The following is a 23,607-nucleotide window of genomic DNA, read 5'->3' on the forward strand; positions in this document are numbered from 1 at the left end:
AATTGCTGTTTTTAGTACATGATTAATACAAGTTAACATTCTGTCAAGTGAATTGAGAACTAATAGCCTATAGTTTTAATTAACCTACAGTATTACTCATTTGACTCTGGACCCCCTTGGGACATCCTCATGAACCTCTGAGGGTCCCCGGACCCCTGGAGCACAGACAGACATATGCCCCCACACTAATTCAACAAGCTACAAACTCAGTGTTTGTTTTTTGCCAACTGTCTGTAGCCTAGATATATTCACAAACCCACAAACCAGAGTCATAAATTCTTGTGAAAAATCTTCATTGTCTCATTACATAAGGTGATGCTTTTGTAAAAACGACATTATAGGCTAAGGCTATTAGACAGAGGGTTGAACATCAGGTCAACAAACAAACAAAAATAACAGATCTACAAGCTCACAACCCGTCGCCTGGCGACGCGTTGTGAGCTTGTAGATCTGCTATTTTCGGCGGATACGCGTGCACCATAGAGTATGGCGTGCACAGGCGAGACGCGTCATCAATCCGCGACACACACACATCGCAGCTCTGATCGCAGCACCCACCTACTGAAGGGAGAAACAGCAGCGGAATAAGTTAGTGGTAACTGTGATCATCATAATATCACTACACACAGGCTAAATATTATATGATATTATAATATACATATTATATAAAATTGATTTGACGTTCATACGACGTTTGTTTTGTTCAGAAAGACTGCTTTCCCCGATTAAAGCCATCTCACGTGTGTGTGTGTGTGTGCAAAACAACTGTCAAATTCAAAGCATCATCTTTTGAGTGCAAGTCTCTGGGGTGTGATTTAACGTTAGATTACAAGTACAAAGTCAACCGCTGTGGGTGTGTTGCTGCCTTCAATATGAACGAAGAAGGTAAGTTGTCTATGCTCATTTTTTTGATAGTCCACCACCATCCATTCTTTGAATGTGAGTTATAACGGTCGACCAATTTCCTCACTCCATATGCAACCAGAACTGGTGGAGTATTTCAGGAACCAGATAAAGAAAGACCCAGACATGGCGTCCGCGGTGGCCGCAATCCGCACCCTGCTGGAATTCCTCAAGAGGGATAAAGGTTTGAGCAGCATCCACTGTAACCACTGATATTATCATGTTATGCCACTGTGATTGCTTCCATGTAGCAGTGACGATATCGAGGGTTGCCAGCCGTCCCTTGAAATAAGGAATCGTCCCTTAATTGGGAAACTGTCCCACTCCCTGATTGAACTGATAAGGGACACATATTGTTCCTTACCTTTGAATCAATGACAGACATCTTGTGAGTTCAAACAGCTCATATAATGATATACGTATATATAAACTGTCTATAATACAAGTTGTTAGATCTGCAAGCTCACAATGCGTGAGCTGCAGCTCTGCTGCGTTTTTGGCTCATGTTCTGGGGTTGAAATGGTTAATACAAAAACTGTGCATTAATTGGCATCCCTAAAATACTGTCAGACCAGATCAGTTGAAATGTTTTTTTTCTTCAGGAGAGACCATCCTGGGACTGAGAGAGAGCCTGACATGGGCCACAGACTGCCTGACAGGAGTGGACTCTTCTGTGGCCGTGTCCTCTGGAGGAGAGCTGTTCCTGCGCTTCATCAGTCTCACCTCACTGGAGCACCAGGTTAGGTCTAAGGTGGCAATGGCACAGAGCAGTGGTTTTCAACCCTTTTCATATCAAGGTCCATTATTTATTCGGCTTTGGAGCCACGGACCATCATTTGATGAGATTTGGCCTATCGGACCCAAAAGTTAGAATATCTTTGTTGTGTAGGATACGATTTTGGCATTTTGCTTATTGATGCTGTATTGATAGGTTACCATAGTAGTAGTAGTAAGCCTTGCCGAGCCATGAGGCCCATAGGGCAGGAGCCTATCTCCTGTTTCTGTAGCGTGAGTCAGCTTGATATACAAGTACACTGTACACCCCCTGGACATGATGCAGGAGAGATAACAGGCAAAACTAGAAAGGTCGCAATTTTAAAAATTGCAAAGTGTGGTTGCCGCGGTGGCTTACATATGCCCCTCCCACTGATATTGCCAGCCAATTGCAATGTCGTGTCACCCCTGCGATCATGCGTAAGTAATTCGGAGGGGATTTATCCCCCCAAAAATCATTTTTCTGCAAGAAACTGTCATCTCAGCCCTGTGAAAATAACTTTTGAGTGGTGCAACCACTCCTATCTAGCTTTGTGTGTCCCTGGGTCTGTCCCTGGCTGGCTGGCTGGCTGGCTGGGTCTGTCCGAGCACGAAAAATAGCGTTTGGTTGGTTTTCACAATTAACTGTAGCCTATATATGATGATTTGAGGTGTTACAGTACAGTGAAGGTACAGTACAGTAGAGGGACCCCCTGGGGGACCCCCACACTGTAACTCTGTCATTTCTCGACCGTTTCGGACGCGGGCTGGCTCGCCGGAACCGGGCTGGCACCCTGGCCGCGTTCCTGTGGGTCTGGGACTTCTGGGGCCCCCCTGGGGACCCCCACACGGAGTTGCGCCACTAACTTCATACGGGTGTGATTTTCTGCAACAAGCGGTTACATTTCTCGCATTTGCGGCGCCCCCTATGGATGAAAATGGAATCGCTTTTGGCTTTTGGTTGATTAAACCACCCGCGACATCTGATTCAAATTTGGGATGGATTGGACATTCCGTTCGGGATTTTAGGCATTTTTTGTAAAATAGGCCCCTCCCACTAACTTCGGACGACGATTAAGGCCGAACGATACGGACAATTTTTTTTAAAAAAATCTGAAAAAAATGTAAACGCGGTCCGATAGGTCCAGAGATCATGTGTACCGATTTCTATGAGATTCGGGCAGAATCTGTAGAATCCGAAAATTAAAGTGTGTTTTGAAGAAAATTCAAAATGGCGGAAAATCTATCATGACGCAAATGGGCGTGGCCTTTATGGGGAGATGCGTCATGGCCCAAGGAATACAGGGAGAAAGAAATTGTGATTTTACGACCTACGGTTCAAGAGTTATAAGCCAAAACGTAAAGTGGGCTGTTATAGCGCCACCATGAGGCCGACCGAAACAATTATTTTAAAATGAAGTAATGCAGATGTTTAACAATAATTTAACTCTTGAGAGCGTAAAATGAAACAACATTTTAGACTCTCAAGAGTTAAAGATCTATAAGGGTCCATTTGGTTACCAACTCTCCATCATTTAGCTGGGGAGCACCTGGAACCCCCTCAAGGACCACTGGTGGTCCCCGGACGACTGGTTGAAAATCACTGGCATAGAACAGTGGTTCCCAAACGGTGTGCCGTGACACAAGTCCAGGTGTGCCTTGGGATTTCGTGACAACCACACATTATTATTAATGCAATATATGGAACTATTCAAAAAGGTCTCCACCAGGGCAGGTCAGATTGTGGCCTCCTGGTGGCGCTATAATAGGCCAATGTGAAAAGGGTGCCATTTCTTCATACGCCTTTGATGGCAATTGGATGATTTGAGGCATTTTGTTCCAAAAATGTGTTTTGCAAAAATCAACCTGTTGGTGGCGCTATAACAGGCCAATGTGAAAAGGGTGGGATATATTCCTCAGCCTAGTAAGAAAATGTGTGAAAGATTTCACGTAAATTGCATGCTGCGTTCATGATTTGAGGCTTTTGTTCAAAACGGGGCAATCTTGCAAACTGTGAAAGCCAATTATAGCCAATTAGGCTGGAATATGAAATATCGGACAGATCCGACTTGAGCACCTGACCATAGAGATACTGTGTAACGATTTGTGAGATTTTTGGACAGAATCCGGAGGAGTAATATCAAAAAATGTGTTTTACAAAAGTCGGCCTCCTGGTGGCGCTATAAAAGGCAGATGCAGAAAATGCAGGTCAAAGGTTTGTCCTTGGCCTCTAGGGAGTGTGCATACAACGTTTCACGCAGATCGGTGCAGTTTTAGGTAAAAAATGTGAAAAGCTGCCTCATGGTGGCGCTATAACAGGCAGTTCTGGAAAATGTGGGGCAGAGGTTCATCGTTGGCATCCAGGGAGTGTGTGCAAAGTTTGGCATCGACCGGGTTAACGGTGCCGGAGATTATCTGGTAACAGACGGACGGAAGGACGGACACACACACACACACACACACGGACGGAGTGCAAAACATACTCTCTCCCCATGCCTTCGGCCTGGTGGAGACAATAAAAAGTACATGAACCCGTGGCCCTCTACTGATATTGACGTCAGACTTCGGTGCTCTATACCAGTAGAGGAAAATTGACCATGACTATTTTTGTATTTGAGAATTTGTTCTTTGGAAGTAATTATTACTAAAAGGTTTGGGAATGGAGTTGGAGGGGGGTATGTTTATAATGTTTAAACTTATAAATACAAATGCATATTTGATGTCAAGTGTTAATCTGGAAGAGAGTAAATAGTTTTAAGCTTTTGAAAAGTGAAGCAGTGGTCAAGTGGTCTTGAAATCCTTTCTGAAGTACTAGATAAATACTGTGGAGATAGGAAGCATATAATATATGTACTGGCCCGACAATATTGATGTATGTTAAATGTGGATACATCTAGCTATAATATAATGTAAGCAGACCATTCTGACTGCTGTGCTATCTCAATATTATTATCAATATCATTATCAAATGCCAGATTTCATTTCGTTTCATATGAGGATAACATGTGAAAAGTCAAACAATATTGATATATCTCAGCCCTAGCTACTAAGCCTTCATATAATCTACTTCATATTCTCAGGATCTGTCACGCTGTAAGAAAGTGATGGAGGAGAGAGGAGAGTTGTTTCTTCAGAAGATCTCACTGTCCCGAACCAAAGTGGCCAAGCTCTGTCACACCTTCATCAAAGACGGAGCGGTGAGTGGTGCCAGTCTTCATGTAATGGTGGATCGATTGAAAACCCATATCCTTGCTCCCAAGCAGAAATCTTGTATCTCCATATTTCTATGATGCCCTATTAAGTAGAGCCATTCAAGAGTGTCACTTGATGTACAAGCTTAAGGACGTGTTTTGGACATATAAGGTTTCCTCCCAACAGCAACAATATACATACTGTATGTGTTAATCCCTCTTTCCAGATAATGCTCTTGACCTGCAGTGCTCTTCCATCATTTCCTTCCACAGAAGATCCTGACTCACTCCTACTCCAGAGTCGTCCTCAGGGTGCTGGAGAAAGCCGTGACGGAGAAGAAACGCTTCTCTGTCTACGTCACCGAATCCCAGCCTGATGCAGCAGGGTGCGTGAACTGTGCCTGTCACAATTACTACATTATTACATAATCGCAATTATTTGAGATAATCGCAATTATTTTTGCATAATCGTCAATCGTTTCCATGTTGAAAAATGTCCATACATTAAAAACAAAAAATTAAAAATAGCAGAAATACAAATGGTAACGTTCCAATGTTCAATGCAAAAAAATAACATTATTAAATCATTAATCACAATTATTTGTGTGGCAATCGTCAGCCTCTTGACAGCCCTACTAATTGCTGTGCTAGTTTTTCCCTGGAAGGGACACACTAGCCGCTAGAGCTGGCTGGGCAATATATCAATATTGATGTCTTGATTGGGATTTTAGATATTGTGATTGTGATCTGTCTTCATTGTTTTTTTTAACTGGTTTTAATCATTTAAATCCTAAAATAGATATACAAGCTCACATTGTGATGCAAGCTTGTAGATCAGAAATTCTTGCTGCTTTGAAAATTAACAGTACATTGTCACAAAATTGCTATCAAGGTATTTGGTCAAAAGATATTTGTCTTATTAAATTGTGTCCATTTGTCCAAATCGCCACGCCCTGCTATAAAACTAGTTTTAGTCTGAATTTTCTTTTTTAGGAGACAGATGGCAGAAGCCGTCAGGAAACTGAATGTCCCTGTGACAGTAGTTTTGGACGCAGCTGTGGGGTAAATATTCAATTTACAACAAGTATCTATGTAAGAAAAGAAACAAGTTGAACGATTTAATGTGTTCATTCACTTCAACAGATATGTCCTTGAGAAGGTAGACCTCGTAATTGTTGGTGCAGAGGGAGTTGTGGAGAGCGGAGGCATCATTAACAAGGTTTGTTATGGGACAGAGCAGTGGTTTTCAACCTCTTTCACGTCAAGGTCCATTATTTATTCAGCATTTGAGCCACATGAGATTTCGCTTCCCAGACCTAAAATATTTTGTTGGATAAGATGTTGTCCACAATTCCATGCTGTATTGATGTGGTACCATTAGGAGAGATTTTGCAAGAACATTTCTCAAAGAGAAAACCAGCACTCACGGAACTCTCGTTTTAAGGCACTTTTAATGGGGTGCATACTTAGTTTAGACTAGTCATTGGTTAGACATGGGTTAGGTTTAGGTGTGCTGCCCCGTGGGAGGTTAGGGTGAGGGTTTGGGGTGAGATAGGTTGTAGTTGTAGGACTAATGACTGGTCTAACCAAGTACTGTCTAAACTAAGGACTGCACCCCTTTTAATTATTCTTTAATCGGTTGACATAGTATGCCGCAGAGCAGCAGTACAACGAACGCGTTTCGGAGTTCAAGCCTTCATCAGCGTTGTAGATAGACAACGCTGATGAAGGCTTGAACTCCGAAACACGTTCGTTGTACTGCTGCTCTGCGGCATACTATGTCAACCGATTAAAGAATAATTAAAAGTGCCTTAAAACGAGAGTTCCGTGAGTGCTGGTTTTCTCTTGTTCTTGCAAAGACTTACCCGACCGCTCACCCGGTAAAGATGCTCTGAGTGTTTAAAAGCAACTGGAGTCGTGCGAGCTATTACCCTCATACAACCATTAGGAGAGATAACGGGCAACCGATCAGAATAACAATTATTCTACATTCTCCAATTGTGTAGACTTTCTTGTAAATTAACCTATTTAGGCCTGATGTCGAAATTAAAAAAATGTCTTCTAAATCATGACAGTTTTCTGAAATACCTATGTTTCTATATCAGTGGTGCTCAATATTTCATGTGAAGGACCCCAAATATCATATGTAATTGGCCTCGGACCCCCATCTGAAAATATATTCCAGGAACCCCTCGGAAGCAAAGATTTGAGTTGAAAACATTCGCGCTGAAATAATATATATTCAAAGATTTGCGCCACGAGATTTTTGAAAAATAGCAGATCTACAAGCTCGTAGTGCGGCACTCGGTGCCGCGCTATGGGCTTGTAGATAGAGTATATAGAAACCAGCAAACATCTAATAACCCATTCTGCTTCTCTTTACTGCAACATGGAAAAGCTGAACATAAATATGCGTCTCTTTGCCCATACAGATTGGTACCTACCAGATGGCACTGTGTTCCAAAGCTCACAACAAGCCTTTCTATGTAGTGGCAGAAAGTTTTAAGTTTGTTCGGCTTTATCCACTCAACCAGCAGGACGTTCCGGATAAATTTAAGGTATGCAGAACTTTTAAAGTAGTCACTAGTCATACATACCCGAAGTCAGCGGATCCCAACCATTTCTTGTTTAGTTTGTAAGTTATTACATTTGCATTATATTCCATCATCAGTGGCGTGCAGACATTTAGAGGGGCAGGTGCTCAAGTTAAAAAAGGGCACCTTGCAGTGCAGCGCGTGGAACCGGCCGGTTGCCTTAATCCATTTTGGGCGGGAACCCCTTTTGGTGTTAGCATTATGTTATGCTTTAGCTATTGAAAAATAGCAGATCTACAAGCTCATAGCGCGCCACCGAGTGGCGCGCTACGAGCTTGTAGGTCTGCTATTTTTGAAAAATCAAAAAAAGAAAATCAAAAAAAAGGGCAGGGGGGTGCTCTAGCACCCCCTAGTGTCTATCTGTGCACGCCACTGTCCATCATTCAATGTTTGTTTCCCACCCACCACAGTACAAGGCAGACACACTGAAGAGTGCACAGAACCTGTCAGAAGAGCATCCCATGATCGACTACACACCACCTTCACTCATCACCCTCCTCTTCACCGACCTGGGAGTCCTCACGCCGTCCGCCGTCAGCGATGAACTCATTAAACTCTATTTATAATAAACTGTCCCAGAACTTTCAAATAAAAAAAATACTGGAAATTGATAACTTTTATGTTCCTGATTTTTTATTACATCGTCACTGTACATAAACCTGTATCTCCATATTGCTTACAATCCTTTTTTCACAAGTTAATGGCCTATTTTATACTTACTTTGTTGAACGCAAAGGTAGCCAAAAAAACCCCACCGATCTACAAGCTCACGACATGGATTGTAGATTGCAATTTTAGAAACATTGTGAAATTTTGTGCCTGTGGGTTTTACAAATACTTGACCAATGAAAAGTATTATCGAGAGCTTGTGACCAAATGATTACAATGGATTTTATATATGTTTTCCACCCATCGGAGACAATATGCTACTTTGTCACAAAGATGCAAACTATATAGGCCTACTATATATATCTTTTACCACTTAAATGGTATAAAAGATCGGTTTCTCCAGATTGGGTAAATTGTCATCACCGATCGAATCATTTTGAGAGAAAATCGGCCAATCACCGATCAGTGGCCGATCGATCAGAGCACCTCTAAAAGTCAATGCAACTGGGTGGAATATAGCCTGTCTTAGTCTTTGCACTGGCCTTCTGAGCTGAGCACGTGTGGAGCTTCTGGTTCTTCCTGTGTTTCACTTTTCATCTTTTTGCTGCTTGTCGTTAGCTGCTCCTCAAAGTCCTCCTCCGTAATCTGTCTTTTCTTTAGCCTCTTCAGCAGCCAGGTGTCCTTCAACAGCTCCTGCATGTCCTCCTCGTCCACGTCAGACCCCTAGTACCGACAAAACCACCGCGAAGATCGATTCATTCTCATTAGAGATACAACCATTTGATTTAATCGATTATAGATAAATATATAATTTTGTAAAATAATAATGTCGCACAAAAACAAAAAATTATTCCAAAGATGTTAAGAAATTCCAAAATAGTGAAAATATTTGGAACATTAAGTATACAATAATGGTTAATAAATGTTTTGATATATTAAAAAAGCACTTCTAGATCAATCGAAAAACGAATCAATAGAAAAATGGCTTAAACAATACGTTTAAGTACCTCGTCAGTGTTTCCCTTGGCAGCCTTCCTCTTTTGCCGACGGTCCTTCCTGTTCTTCTGTTTGGACCAGGATTTAGTCTGTTGAAACTTCTTTCGGTGCGGCATGTTCCCCTCTTTCTCTTTGAGCAGAGCCAACTCGGCCAACATCTTGCGTCTCTGCTTCTGGCGGGCCTTGTCCCGGTAGCGGATGGTGTTCGTGTCGATTCCGGTCTCCTCAAACTCGGGGAAGGTTTTCCCCCTCAGCTCAGGCATCCTAGGCATGCGGAGAAGGCCGAAGCCACGGGCCAGGCGGGGCCAGTCCAGATCTAATCGATGAAATGCACCACAGAAATATGTTATAGGCATTGTTATAATAGGAAAACATCTAGCAAAAATAGGCCATCTGCACGCTCGGTTGTCAGCTATAAAGTAAAGACCCTTGGTGGTCAATGAAGTATATAAAAGGGATAGTTCACTTTCAAACATGTTTGGCCATCTCAGGCCTTTGCTACATTTTTTTTTTTTAGGAAAATGAAATGTAATGTAATAACAAACACAAACACATATTAGGAGGGAAGTATGAGTCACCTTGTTTTTGATGAATCTATCATGGTTTGCATAGGAGGGGGGCGTGTCTGACAAAATTAATATCAAATATCTAAGTAATGAATCAAGCAATTTAAAAACTGTTTGGGATTAAGCGAAAGAGGCCTTGTCCTCCCAATATTTAAACATTACTTTTGGGCTGCAAATGCAACCTTTTTGGCAGTGGGGCTTTCCTGGTGATGACTGGTCCTCCGACGCCCCCCTCTGGTTAAAGATTGAATCCATGGCAGTCTCAGAAACCTCACTTCCATCTCTGCTTCTCTCCAGAGCACAGCCTTCACGTAAACCGTTAGATCATAATTTTGTTCTTAGGAGAAGATTCTGAACCAGATTAGAAAGGGTTTTGCTCTGCCTAATGTTTCTGTATACACCCCTATAGCACAATCTATTATTTAAACCAGGTATTATGGATGGCATATTTTCAGATTGGAGGAGGACTGAGCTGATTTAGAACAGTGGTTCCCAAACTTGTTCATGTCAAGGACCACCAAATTGGCACTCATTAGCCCGTGGACCCCCATTTGAAAAGACATGCCAGGGACTGTCATAAGAGAAGATGTTTACGGCTCTAGCAGTGATTCTCAACCAGTTTAATTTCAAGGACCCCCAGTTTGACATGCAATAGGCTACGTACCCCCATTTAATGGCATTTCTATCTCTGGAACCCCCAATTTATATTGTAAAATCAATGTTAATTTAACTCTGAGAGTGTACAAATGGACCAGTTAGGGTGCATTTGGTTCCATTTGTATATTTGGTTCCAAACTACCATTTAGCTGGGGACCCCCTGGAACTCCATCAAGGACCCCTTGGGAATCACTGATTTAGAAGACATTTGTAGAATTTGGTCTCAGGTCTTAATGGGTTAAAGTATTGCACAGATTGCATCACTCCAAATCTTAATTTAGTAAAATGTACCTAACAGTCTCCCCCATGTGTGATAGATGTGGTATTGCAGAGGGTTCTGTCACATCATTTCTGGCAGTGTTGTTCAGTAATAACCAGTTTCTGGGGAAATATATTGAATTGGTTCTCCAGACAACTGGAAAGGTATATTAAGCCAGATTGCTGTTTAGCAATATTTGGTTGCTCTGATGAGACAAGGGCCCTTCCTTCCCACCAAAAACAAATGCTTAAAGGGGCATTCCACTCATTTTCAACATTTTACTATGTCATTAATATAGCTTAGAGCTGTTGTGTGGAAATAATACAAAAAAGTTCCCCCATTCTGTGTTTCCTAGAACTGGAGATCTAAAAGAAATCATTAACATGGTGAAACACATCTTGATGATGTCATCAAGATGTGTTTCACCATGTTAATGAATTTCTTCATACTTACAGTTCTAGGAAACACAGAATGGGGGAACTTTTTTATTATTTCCACACAACAGCTCTAAGGTATATTAATGACATAGTAAAATGGTCATTAAAGGCAGGTATGGTTGCTGCCAAAAAATATATATACTGATAAACTGGAACCAACTTCTCCATGTTTCAAGAGATGGCTCAACCAGATGCTCTCCATTGCTGACACAAATCTGTCATAACGGACAGAATACACAAGCTAAGTTCCCAAAAATCTGGATGCCATTCCTGGCAGTACTTGACAATAGTTGAGTTTTCTGTATATCTGGCTGCTATGGTGCAACGTGCATCTTTCACCATTGGACTCATAACTATCCCTGCTTTCTGATGGTCATCAGTCCCAGTTTTTTGTGTGTGTGTGTGTGTGTGTGTGTGTGTGTGTGTGTGTGTCTCTCTCTCAATGGGAATTCAATGTTTGTGTGGACAGACTCCAAAAGCTGGATATAGGGTGGGGCTAGCGCCCCTTCAAAAAGAAAAAAACACTGTCCAGGGTACTCACAAAAGCCATACATTGAAATGACCCCAAACATGTTTGAAAGTGAAATATCCCTTTAAGTGATCAACTAACAAGGACATGATGTATGTACCAGTATGTACTCTTTAGACATTACTTCAGAGCTCTGCTAATAAGTAAATGAGAAAAAGAGGTTGCGCATCAGCAATGGTTTTCAGTGGAGTGCTAGACCCAAACTCCAGTATACATCAAAAGGAAGGAATTTAAAAAAATCCAAAAAGGTAGCACATCTTATCCAAAATTGGAAATAAATGGCAGACAAAGTAATCACATTTTTTTTATTGGCACACACCAAAAAGAAACGCTTATGCATTTCGGCTATGAGCCTTCATCAGAGCGCTGATGGAGGCTCATATATTTAAATTCTTACTTTTTGATCTCCAAGTGTTCTTACCTTTGACTCTGAAGATAAGACTGCATTCGTGCTTGGCGTAGCCCTGAACATAGGAGACAAAGGCCCTCATGCCTCTGTCGAACATGGCACGGTCCTCCAGCGCCAGGGCCTTCACTTTGTGCAGGACATCCACCACATCTTTTATCTTGCGCATCTTTTGAAGTGGACACTGCAGAGGGGAAAAGGAGGAACGCTTTGTTTTAGTCCTTCAGCTCTCAACCAGTGGTCCAGGGCCAATCAGTGGTCCTTGAGGGAGTTCCAGGCGGACCCCAGCTAATTGGTGGAGGGTTGGTTAACCTTTAATCATTTTATGCTCATTATTGTACATCTGCATTAGGCCTACTTCATTTACAAGAAGTCTACACAATTAGAGTTAGAGAATTGTTATTTTTATTTTTTTATTTTGTCTGTCATCTCTCATATGGCACCACACATCAATGCAGCATGGCTCCAATGATAACAAAATATTCTTTAGTTTTGGGTCTGAGAGGCTAAATCTCATCAAATGGTGGTTGTGGTTTAATCCATTGAGACCTGGAACGCATCCATGTCACGTTAGCGTTTAACCATTAAGTGCAGAATAAGTAATGGACCTTGCTATGAAAAGGGTTGAAAACCACTGCGTCAGCTGACTAAGGTAAACAGTCAAAGTCACAGTGCACATTATTAATATTAACCATACAAACCCGTGTCAATTATCTAATGTGATCCTGGGCTCTACACACCCTCCGCCAACCTAGTCCCCATATATGGGGGACATGGGGAGAGCAACGGACTTGAACTCATGCTTCCTTCATGCCCGAGTGTCCAAGTTGCTCCTTTACACCTGACAGGGGGGAGTTTCCCTGGTTGGACGTAGCGTGTAGAAGGAACACGTTATTCCAACCAGTTCCTTTCCCCTCCATCAGGCGCCCCGGCTGGCCAGGGGGAGGCAGTTTAGAGACCAGGATTACTGCATGTTTTTTGTGAGGGTACCTACCCTAACTATTTATAGTTTTATACATATCGCTTTTGTAGTGTGACACACGCTGGATTCACATCCTGTTTGGGTGGCCATCTTAGATGCTAAATAAATAGCATCAATGCTAGCGAGCTAAAATGAAGCCATCCTTGCTCCCATCTAGATCACAAAAATCAGCGATCTGGTTTGATATCAATAATAAAGCTTATCAGACGGAACGTTACGCCAGAAGCAGTTGCCGGTTGGATTCCAACTGGCGGAACCTTCCGTCAGGAGCAGTTCATTTGTTAAGGAGATAAACTACAATCCCAGAATGAGCAAATGTGCCGTTCTAGCAATAAACACTATATGATAATTCACATTTCAATCAAGACGTGTAAACGAAAAAACTCACTTTCTGGTTGATGGACAGGAAGTTGACGTACGATTCCTCCATTGGCAGCAGGAAGACGAGCGCGTTGCCTTGATTACCGATCCGTGCCGTACGTCCACACCTGTGTACGAAGGCACTGAGACGCGGACAAAACCACTCGTTAGCACAGCCGATTCATAAACATCATTATGCAACTTCATAGTTGCGTCACAAAATCTGTATCTGCAAAAATGTAAAAAGCATTGCACTCGGTCTCATTTAAACCTGTGGGAGTCTGGGAAAGAAAAACGGATTTTCCTTCATCAGGAGATCGTCCGTTCTGCCTACCTTGCACTACTCGGAGGGTCATATTGCAGCACCCAGTGGACCTCTGGGATATCTACGCCCCTGGCCATGACATCAGTACACACTAGGATCCCACTGAAACACAAATTATGTTATTCAAATACAATCAACCACTTCAGCCTTATTTTCAGCTGACCTACAAGCTCACAACCAACATTGGGGGGGTGGGTTGCACCGTTTGCCTATGCCCAAAATAGAGATACCATCATACCAGGGTTAAAGTAATTAAAGAAAGTATCTCTTCATTCTTGCCAAGTAGTTCACTCACCTTTTCAGGGGCCGAAATTCTGCGAAGATTTTGTTCCGCTTGTGTTTCATTTTGCCATGAATGCAGCGGATGTCAACGTTCTTCACAAGGGCTTGCAGGACACGGCCAAAATACTCCACACATGCACACGTGCTGAGAGCAAGAAGAAGCCGGTTAAGTCGTGTGCAATGATATATGACACACCTAATGGAGCACCGAAGTCTGACATCAATATCGGTAGAAAAAAAACGAAAAAGAAAATGGCATGAATTGTTTTGTGCCAGTTCGTCTATATAAGCAAACAATAGATTTTTCACCTACCTAAAGAAGATCAGGTGTTTCTCCTGCTTGCGCTGCCTGAGAAACGTAATAAGGGTATTGAACTTGTCCTCGGTCCGACACATCTGAAATAAGAAGACCATGTTTTAATTTTAAAGAAAGACCATTTAACAAATCCTGTTGTATCATATAACATAGTAAAAAAAGATACAGAATAACATAGTAAAAAAAGATACAGAAGGAGACCACTGTATATTCTAATAGTTGAGTGAAACACAACTTGTCTGTCTGTGACACACTCATTCATTCTGCCCCAGATCAAATTTGTGTATTTTAAAATGTATTCAAATATTTTGAATACCTTTAGTCTGGACTCTGGAGAAGGTATTTTAGCGAAACATTGCTGCTAATTGAATACAACTTTCTTTTTAGAGTAACTTTAGACTGTGTGCGGGTAGTTTTATTTTAATGCAGTATACACGTACGTGATACTTCTAAAAGAATTCTAAAGCCCCAAATAGGTGATCCACAAGTTCACAAAGCAGTGTGAGCTTGTAAATCAGCTATTTTCCGGCATTCAAGTAAGTAAAAACAGAGGCATTCTTCTTCTACTCACAGTGTAATAGTTGGACAGCCGTGCAGGGGTCTTCTGGGTACTGGTGGAGGCCACACCCTTCTCCTTGACCGTGATGCGGACGGGGTTCCTGAGGCCCGCTCTGACCAGCTTCTCCAGCTCCTGGGTCTGTGTGGCCGAGAACAAGCCGGTACGCCTCTGCTTCGGCAGGTAGCCCAGGATAGTGTTCAGACTGGACAGAATGCCAAAAAGAAGCAACGCCATTAGAAGTGTGATCATTCCACCATGATGTAAAATTACTACATTTTTAAAACCACTAAAACCCTACATACAGTACATACTTCTCCCAGTCCCAGGGGTCTAAACTAGGCACCCAATTTCCCCCCCTCTATAGCAAATCTCTTCGTCGAAAATAGGCCATCTTACAAGCTCCCAATGCGTCACACACGTGATGCATTGTAATCTTGTAGATCGCCTATTTTTGCCAAATGTTCAACAAAGAATAGGGACACTAGACTAGTGTTCAGGTAGTTTCCATCTGGTGTTCCTATTTTGGCCAAAAAAACGTAAGACAATTACATACTACAAAAATTGTTAAAAAAAGTTAAAAGGTGGTTAAAAACATGCATTTCTTGACTCAAAACATGGTGTGAGGAGGGTCCTCCTGGCTATTCAGTATTTAAGTCCGACGTCATTTTGTAGTGCTACGTTACGTCCGGGTCCAAGTGGCAACAGCTCCCGTCCGCATCTCATTGTAAATAGAATATCTAAACGCGTGAATCTTTTTACAATGACGTTATTTTTCAGAAAGGAAGCCATTGAGGGTTAAAATGGGTCTTAAAGGGATAGTTCAGATTTTTTGAACTTAAGTTGTATGAAATACTTGTCATTAATATAGTGGTTGCAACTGTATTAATTGATTGCCCGAGTCCTGTGGTGGGAGTTCTGCTCTGGTTTTGGTGAAATATCAAGTAGTTCCGGTCATTTTGTGGGGGGCACTGGGGGCCACGCAGTAAAAGTAAATGAATCCACAAAACTAACGTCATTTGTATTGTTGACCTATTTCTAAAATATTAGTGCAACTTCCGTTCTTTTTTTACCCCTCTATCACACAGAACTATGTTTTTTGTGTTCATATCACTACGCCCAAAAAATAGTTCCATGTGATAGAGGGGTCAAAGTTGAACGAAAGTCGCGCTAATATTTTAGAAATAGGTCAACAATACAAATTACGTTCGTTTTGTGGATTAATTTACTTTTACTGCGCGGCCCCAGTGCCCCCCACAAAATGACCGGAACTACTTAATTTTGACCAAAACCAGAGCAGAACTCTCACCATGGGACTCGGGCAATCAATTAATACAGTTGCAACCACTATATTAATGGCAAGTATTTCATACAACTTAAGTTAAAAAAATCTGAACTATCCCTTTAATGCTTCCAACTCGAGTAGAATTATTAATGTTTTGTACAAGTGTCTATGACAAAACAAAATTATGTAAAGACTATTATTATCATTATTATTGAAGGTGGTAACAGTCCATTTGCTCAGTAAAATATTTCGGGGGCATATTTAGAATGTTTGCAGGCTTGAGTATGTTGAATCTAGTTTGCATTAATTAGGATTTAGTTGACACAATGAAATAAAATGGCGATAGTATTCCGTGTGGGGCAGACGGCCTGCCCCACACGGTTGTTGCGAGGAAAGCGGTAAAATTAGACTTTCGTGGTTGTTTTCGTCTCAGATTTAGTCCGACGGAGCGTCACAGTATAACTCTATGGGGACACAAAAGCGACACAAAAGTAGGACCCGGAAGTATCTCAGGAGGGGGCGCTCACGTCACAGCTAAAATACTGAATTCAGACTGAGACACAAATGACTAAAATGGCGCATTTAATTATATAACGCTTTTATCCAAAGTGCTTTACATAGATTGTGCAACACACACACACACACACACACACACACACACACACACACACACACACACACACACACACACACACACACACACACACACACACACACACACACACACACACACACACACACACACACACACACACACACACACACACACACACACACACACACACACACACGTTTTTTGTTTTGTTATGTCTTTGTCTCCTGCCCCATTTCCCAAAAGGAACAGGGTCAGGGCAAAATGCAAAGGTATTTTGTTTTTGTCTGTGTTTTGTTTCTCCCCATGTCCTCTTTCCCCAAAGGGACCACAACGGCTTTCTTGTGTCTGTACCCTTTTTAATTGATTTTAATAAAGTTTTCAATCAATCAATGCGGTTACCATCCTGCCTCTCGACCGGCCACTCTACCCCTGATCCACTTCCGCCCCCATAAACATTTAAACTGCCCCTTATACCTGGCCAAGAAGCCCATGTCTAGTAATCGATCTGCCTCGTCCAGAACCAGCACATCCAGACTCTTGACCGAGCTAGCCAGGTCCACGCCGTCTGCCTTCCTCTTAAACATGTCCTCCAGTCGGCCCGGAGTTGCAATCAAAATGTTGGCCCTGAAATTGAACAGCATAGATGCAGGTGCAACATTATTAATACATAGTAAACTAAATCTAATGATTAATAATGGAAACTAGGACTGAAAAAACATATATAAACTGAAATAAAAATCAAAACGAGGCTTTACGAAAGACGGGAAAAAATATGATGTGCATTGTGGGACCACAATGGATATGAGCCTCTGGGTTTTCTTGTGTGATCTTTTGACAAAAATATGCATCTTTGTTTTTGTACATGCTTGTTGTCAATAAATCAATCAATCAATCTATCCCAAATTGTAAACTGAGACCGATAATATGGATATGAGCATCAAACTATGTTTACCCGTGTTCCTTGAACTTTTCCACATCCTCCATAGGATTACTTCCACCAATCAACAAAATCTGCCTGAAAAACAAATGTCAAGTTGAAAATTAATTATGATCCTGAGTTCCTGAGTTTCAAACAAGCATGTCATCGACCCATTCTCTTTGCCTACCTTAAGTGTGGAAACTTTTGAATGAATGTCTCCATTACTTCACTGATCTGTAGGGCCAGCTCTCTCGTAGGAGTAATGATCAATGCACCAACCTGCAAAGCAAGGGATGACACTTTAGGGTGAAGTGTTACAATTTAGGCATTTAGCAGACACTCTTAATCTAGAGTGAACAACACAATGGTAATACATCGACAAATACATAGAAATAGTCATCAAGGGTCATAAGTAAGCTAATAACCTAACATCCGTCTAACAGTAGAATATCTATACAATGAAACTATTAGGTATACACTATAGAGCGTCGCAGTCCCGCCTCCTACCCTGGACCAGGAAATGAAACCCAATGCATTATCCTCATAGACATTTCTTAAAGTATTTATTTAAAGACGGTTACGCCGCGGACAAAGCCAACTCGAGTCGTGACAACTCATGACAACACAAACAATATTTTGGACCAAACAAATAATTAGAAAGAAGAAAAAAACGGCAGGTTACAACACTTTTTTTGTTGTTTTTCTTCTTTGTAATTATTTGTTTGGTCCAAAATATTGTTTGTGTTGTCATGAGTTGTCACGACTCGAGTTGGCTTTGTCCGCGGCGTAACCGTCTTTAAATAAATACTTTAAGAAATGTCTATGAGGAAAATGCATTGGGTTTCATTTCCTGGTCCAGGGTAGGAGGCGGGACTGCGACGCTCTATAGAATGCTATGTCTACAAAATATGCTATCTGAATTACGTTTTTCTTTGACAGAGGAACCAGCCTGGGAAATAATGAAAATCTCACCTGCATTTTTTTCAGTTTTTCTTCTCGCTTCAGTAGGATTTCTATTACGGGAATGACAAAAGCAAGTGTCTTCCCACTCCCAGTTACCTAAAACATACAATGATTTAGTCATACAAAGCCACTTTGTGCTTTCTATGTACGTTTGTGTCCGGTGGTTCTCAAAGTGGGGTCCGGGACCCCGAGGGGTCCTTGAGGGTGTCCCCAGATGGATAGTCAGGAACCAAATAGACCCTTATATGTTGCTGTAACTCTGAGTGTACAAATATGTACAGATGAACCTAGGGAACTTAGGGTCAATCAGGTTCCATTTGTACACTCTGAGTTATAAATAAGTGAGTACACAATAAATCAGATCTAGTGTTAAACCCAGTTCTCTCAGGGCCTCCAGTTCACAAAGGATTTCTACTACAGAACTACTTGTTATTCTTGTCATCACTGGATTGCCTTATTCACTGCTATTATTTTATGCCTGTGCTTTTCTTTCTAGTTACTTTCTTGTTCTGTAAAGCACTTTGAGCTGCATTTCATGTCATGAAAGTTGCTATACAAATCTGCCCTGTGCAACCTTTGTTTATGAAGCCTAAAAGGCAAACAAAAATGTACTTTTGAATTCATGGGGGGGAGGAGGGGAGGGGTATCCAAATAAACTTTTACAGGTCTCACACTGTAATAAATCTGTGCACGAATGGAACCAAATGGCAGCGGTGGCCGAACGGTTTGCGGAGCGGTCTTGATACCGGAAGGTCGCCAGTTCGTATCCCCGGACCGGCACGTTAAAATTACCACCGCTGAAGTGCCCTTGAGCAAGGCATTGAACCACTACCATGAAATGTTCTATGAGCAGGGCCTGGCTGTAAACAAGTATCTGATGCTTAGTCCAGTTACCCTGGGTAAATATAGTAACTTTGCTTTACTTTGGACCTGTGTGGGTTCTTGAAAAGTTTGAGAAGCTCTTTAGCTAATTTAGTTGCGTTCTAGAATAAAGTTTGAACTGCATACTGACACTTACCGCCTCGGCAGCCACATCTTTGTTCCTCATGAACAGAGGGATGCACGCAGCCTAGAAATAGAACATTTTAACATTATAACTGGGTTGCTACAGTAGCACTAGCACTTGCTACTACTAGCCAGTAGTAGTAGCTAGTACTGGTGGCTAAGTTATACTACTATTACACTGGTGAAATGTAACGGTTACACTAGAAATGGTGAACTATACCTGCACTGGTGTCGTGTGTGTAAACTGCAGTTCCTCGAGTGTTTGCAAAATGCAGTCGTTGAGTTTAACGGGTAAACTATCCCATTTTCCATCTGTGCTCTCCATGTTGGAAAATAGAAAAATAACACACGTTGCTCGTGATCTTTTTTCCGGTAGGTTGATGTTTACAGTCCGAGTAGAAACTAGAAACGGAAGTACTTGTTACAATACATTCCGTTCCCGTTTTTAGTTAAATTATGTTTAAAATGAGAATACTGTGCAGTGAATCTATACAGTCAAAATAGTACACACCACCAGTCATGCCTTACATGTGGCAGCGGTGGCCGAACGGATAGCGGCGCGGTCTAGATACCGGAAGGTTCCCAGTTCGAACCAGCCGTCCGACACGTTAAAATTACCACCGCTGAAATGCCCTTGAACAAGGCATCAACCACTACGATGAAATGTGTTCTATGAGCAGGGCCTGGCTGGAAACAAGTTCTTGAGCTTAGCCCAGATACCCTGGGTAAATATAGATTTCATTTCATTTCATTTCACAAGTTGTAAGGCATGACTGGCGGTGTGGTGTGTACTATTCTGACTGTATTCTGAGGTTGTAAGTTAGTTACAACCTCACACAGGGTTGCGGATGCGGTGGGGCCCGAAAAGATAATTGGCCCAGGCCAGGGGCCGGGTCTTCTTAATCCATCCTATAGACCTAGTGATGGAAAGTAAGTAACTACTGTAATTGAATAATAACCTTATATTACCGTAATGTAAGTTACTTCATTGGTTCTCAAAGTGGGGTCCGGGGATCGCCGTGGGCATGGGGTTCCAGGGGGTCCCCAGCAAAAGCAGTTAATATAGCATCACAATAATTTTATCCACTGTATTAATTTATACGTCTGCTATTTATTCATATCCCCCAAGGCAGAGAGAGCCTCCTGTTAGTTCTGGCATGAGAGAAAGGACAATGGGCGGGTTTGCGGGGGGTGCCCTGGGCGCGGCAGTCACTGGGGTGTGGTCAGCACTGGTTTGCTGCACCTGGCCGGCAGGACATTGCCTTCCCTATGTTGGCCGGGTGTGGCCAGTGCTATATCTGGTGTTGGTTGCGCCTCGGTGATGGCTGCACCAGGGGTGCTCCTTTTTTGTGTCCAGTTCTCCCTGGGCAACCAGTGACTTCTAGGAAAGTCTGCATGGCAGGACGGTGATGCTGGAGAGACAGCTGACCTACAGGAAAGACTGGCAGGGTAACGGGTTAGAAACCTGTTGCAGCACTCGCAAGAGGGCACCAAGCAAGCTACAGAAGGTACACATGAGCAATACCCCCACAGTCTCCAGAGAGGAGGGGAGGAAAAGAGACTAGGACAGATTCAACGACAACAACGACACAGTCGCAGAGAAGGCTTCCTTGACTCAAATACACCAGAGTAAGGCCAAGTGTGGACAAGGACGGACGCATGCACACCACGCAGACGAACAGTCTGGTGAGACGTAGGAGGACACTAGGCAGGAGGCAAACCATAGTCCTAGAGACCTCTCAGTGCCTGCTATCCCCCAAGAACACACAAGGCAGAGAGAGCCTGGGGTGTGGTCAGCACTGGTTTGCTGCACCTGGCCGGCAGGACACTGCCTTCCCTATTGACGGGGGGTGGCCAGTGCTGTATAGCTGGTGCTGGTTGCGCCTGGGGGCGCCCCTCCGCAGATTCGTCTAGAACTGCATGGAAGCCTGGAGGAGAGGGGCAGTGACCTTGCCAATCACTGCTGACCCGCCAACTGGAGAGTGTAGTGGTTAAGGTTGAAACACTCTAAGAAGGTTGGAGACCACCTGATGACCTCTCTTTCAGGCCAAGGCTTCATCCAATAGAAATGGATTATAATCGCATCTTTGATGTATTTACAAAACGATAAAAAAGAGCAGATCTAAGCTTGTACATCTGCTATTTAAAAAACTATATTAAAAAAAGTTTGTAACATTTTGAAAGAATTTGATCATTTTTGTACATAAATCTTCTCTTCTGGGGGGTCCCTGGCAAAACGTTTTCCAACAGGGGTCCGGCGGTCCGCGGCCATTACATTTTGGGGTTCGGTTTGAGAACCACTAGTTAAGTATTGTACATGGGCACAGTTGGAGGTGCGACAGGCCCAAGACCATGCAGCCCTCTGTATGAAATAATAAGTACAATTTTGAGGTGCGTGCATTTATTTTACTTGAATACTTTCGATTTGTACTTTTGATTGACTTTATGCTTCTACCCCACTATATCTCAGAGACAAACTTTTTACTCCACAATCATTTCACAGCTTTAGTTGTTACTAAAGCTTACTAAAATTTGGATTAATAGCTGAATACATGGGGTTAAGCTACCCAGTAGGTCTATAACATACATTTTAAATCAGCCCCACCTTTATCAGCTGCAACATTAAATGATTAACACGTTAATGCATTACTAATTATTACAATCCAATTATATGATTGGGAAATGAACCATTCTGCACAATTACTTTATTTTTTACTTTCAGTAAGTAGGCCTACATTTTGATGCCAATATTCTTTGTACATTTACTTAAGTAACATTTTGAACACAGCAGGACTTTCACTTGTAACAGAATTCTACATTATGGTATTGATACTTTATACTTATTTTCAGTACTTCTCCCACCACAAAGTATACCACACAATGTGTCTCTAATACATTTTATGCTGCGTTTACCTTTCTTACTCTAAGTACCTCTGAGATAAAGATACTCTGCTAAATGCCTGAATTGTAAAATGGTTGCAACTAAATGTCCTGGAGACAAAATAATACATAAATGGTGTTAAAGGTTAATGAGACCTCACTTCCGGATCACTGCAGGGTTTTTTTCTCTCTCTCAAAAGGAAAGTTCTAGTACCAATAATCATTGCTATAATAGTATTTGTTCAATAACAGAGGTCTCCCCCATCTGGTTAATAAACACAAAATACTGTACATTTTCAGGTGGGGTTGCCAATGTCAACCAATCAGTTTTTGTGCGTGTGTGTGTGTGTGTGTCATCACTTCCAATTTCACTAGTTTATCTCGTGTATGAGTTCTCTCTCTCCTGATTGATTAAAACTGCTATCCTGGCCTGGAAATGCATTTTCTGTTTACTTGCAGCCACTGCCAGAGATAAGGACTCCCGTGTTAGTGAACAAACACTGTATATCAATGGTTATTATCAGACTATGGAGGCATTTGACACTTATCGTAACAAAAGAAAATACCTTTAAATAGAATCAAACATTTACCAGCACTTTTTTTTTTTTGTACAAATACACACACATTCCTTCCACACATCATGGTGGCATAATGTAACCTACAAGAACAATCTGTTGGCTCACCACGTCAAAGCCTAAAGGTCATCACTGTTTGACCGCTTTCCAAACCACAGCTGATGAATTCACACCACGCCTCCGAGGGGTGTGCAATGCCACGTTGTAGTCCAGACAGACTGTGGTTCTCAACCAGTGGTCCCCAGAGAGTTGGTAACCAATGGTCCTTTATTAGATCTTTAAAGGACAACTTTGGTTGTTTTCAACCAAGGTTCATGTGTTAAGTATGAGAAAGTAAAAGATGAGTGTTCCATTTTTTTTCATTTGTTGCTTTCTTTCGTTTTAGCGATTTTTGACAGGGGGGCGGGGGCATTCGAACATGGGGCTAAATACGTATTTTTTTTACAACATTTTACGGCGATTTCTTTATTAATATCTACTATAGTCCTACTAGACCCCAGGAAATTACATCTGGCCACTAAAGATCACAGGATCTACTGAATGTGAAGGTAGTGGTGCTAGGGGGATGCCATACTGTGCCGTAGGCTCAATGTAATTTCGTCACCTCCCTTTCACATTCAATAGAACCTGTGATCTTTTGTGGCCAGATGTAATTTCTTGGGGT

The 23,607-nt window shown here is 42.1% G+C and overlaps 2 protein-coding genes across 2 annotated transcripts; one reads left to right on the top strand and one right to left on the bottom strand.

Annotated features, from left to right (window-relative positions):
- Window positions 1-513: 513 nt before the first annotated feature.
- Window positions 514-8,049, top strand: eif2b1 (eukaryotic translation initiation factor 2B, subunit 1 alpha). Its single transcript, XM_079523742.1, has 9 exons — window positions 514-885; window positions 986-1,087; window positions 1,506-1,642; window positions 4,737-4,853; window positions 5,121-5,233; window positions 5,841-5,909; window positions 5,991-6,066; window positions 7,280-7,405; window positions 7,852-8,049. Exons 1-9 carry the CDS (start codon window positions 873-875, stop codon window positions 8,005-8,007), a joined length of 909 nt encoding a protein of 302 aa, XP_079379868.1. The 5' UTR covers window positions 514-872; the 3' UTR covers window positions 8,008-8,049.
- Window positions 8,050-8,575: 526 nt separating this feature from the next.
- On the bottom strand, window positions 8,576-19,907 carry ddx55 (DEAD (Asp-Glu-Ala-Asp) box polypeptide 55; the record flags this gene model as incomplete). Its single annotated transcript, XM_079523741.1, has 14 exons — window positions 19,709-19,907; window positions 19,502-19,552; window positions 18,493-18,579; window positions 17,708-17,799; window positions 17,554-17,616; window positions 17,076-17,225; window positions 14,737-14,926; window positions 14,163-14,245; window positions 13,863-13,994; window positions 13,577-13,669; window positions 13,271-13,385; window positions 11,916-12,084; window positions 9,058-9,362; window positions 8,576-8,773 (listed from the first exon to the last, which is right to left on the bottom strand). Exons 1-14 carry the CDS (start codon window positions 19,811-19,813, stop codon window positions 8,576-8,578), a joined length of 1,833 nt encoding a protein of 610 aa, XP_079379867.1. The 5' UTR covers window positions 19,814-19,907.
- Between the last annotated feature and the right edge of the window lie 3,700 nt (window positions 19,908-23,607).

Source organism: Electrona antarctica, assembly GCF_951216825.1.
Source record: "Electrona antarctica genome assembly, chromosome: 16".
In the NCBI taxonomy this organism is placed as follows: domain Eukaryota; kingdom Metazoa; phylum Chordata; class Actinopteri; order Myctophiformes; family Myctophidae; genus Electrona; species Electrona antarctica.

What these genes read in the sequence shown, in the direction of transcription:
- eif2b1 (XM_079523742.1), top strand. An exon ending in TCACCTCACTGGAGCACCAG is followed by an intron (nt 1,643 to 4,736) that starts GTTAGGTCTAAG and finishes TCATATTCTCAG; the next exon opens with GATCTGTCACGCTGTAAGAA. An exon ending in CCTTCATCAAAGACGGAGCG is followed by an intron (nt 4,854 to 5,120) that starts GTGAGTGGTGCC and finishes TTCCTTCCACAG; the next exon opens with AAGATCCTGACTCACTCCTA.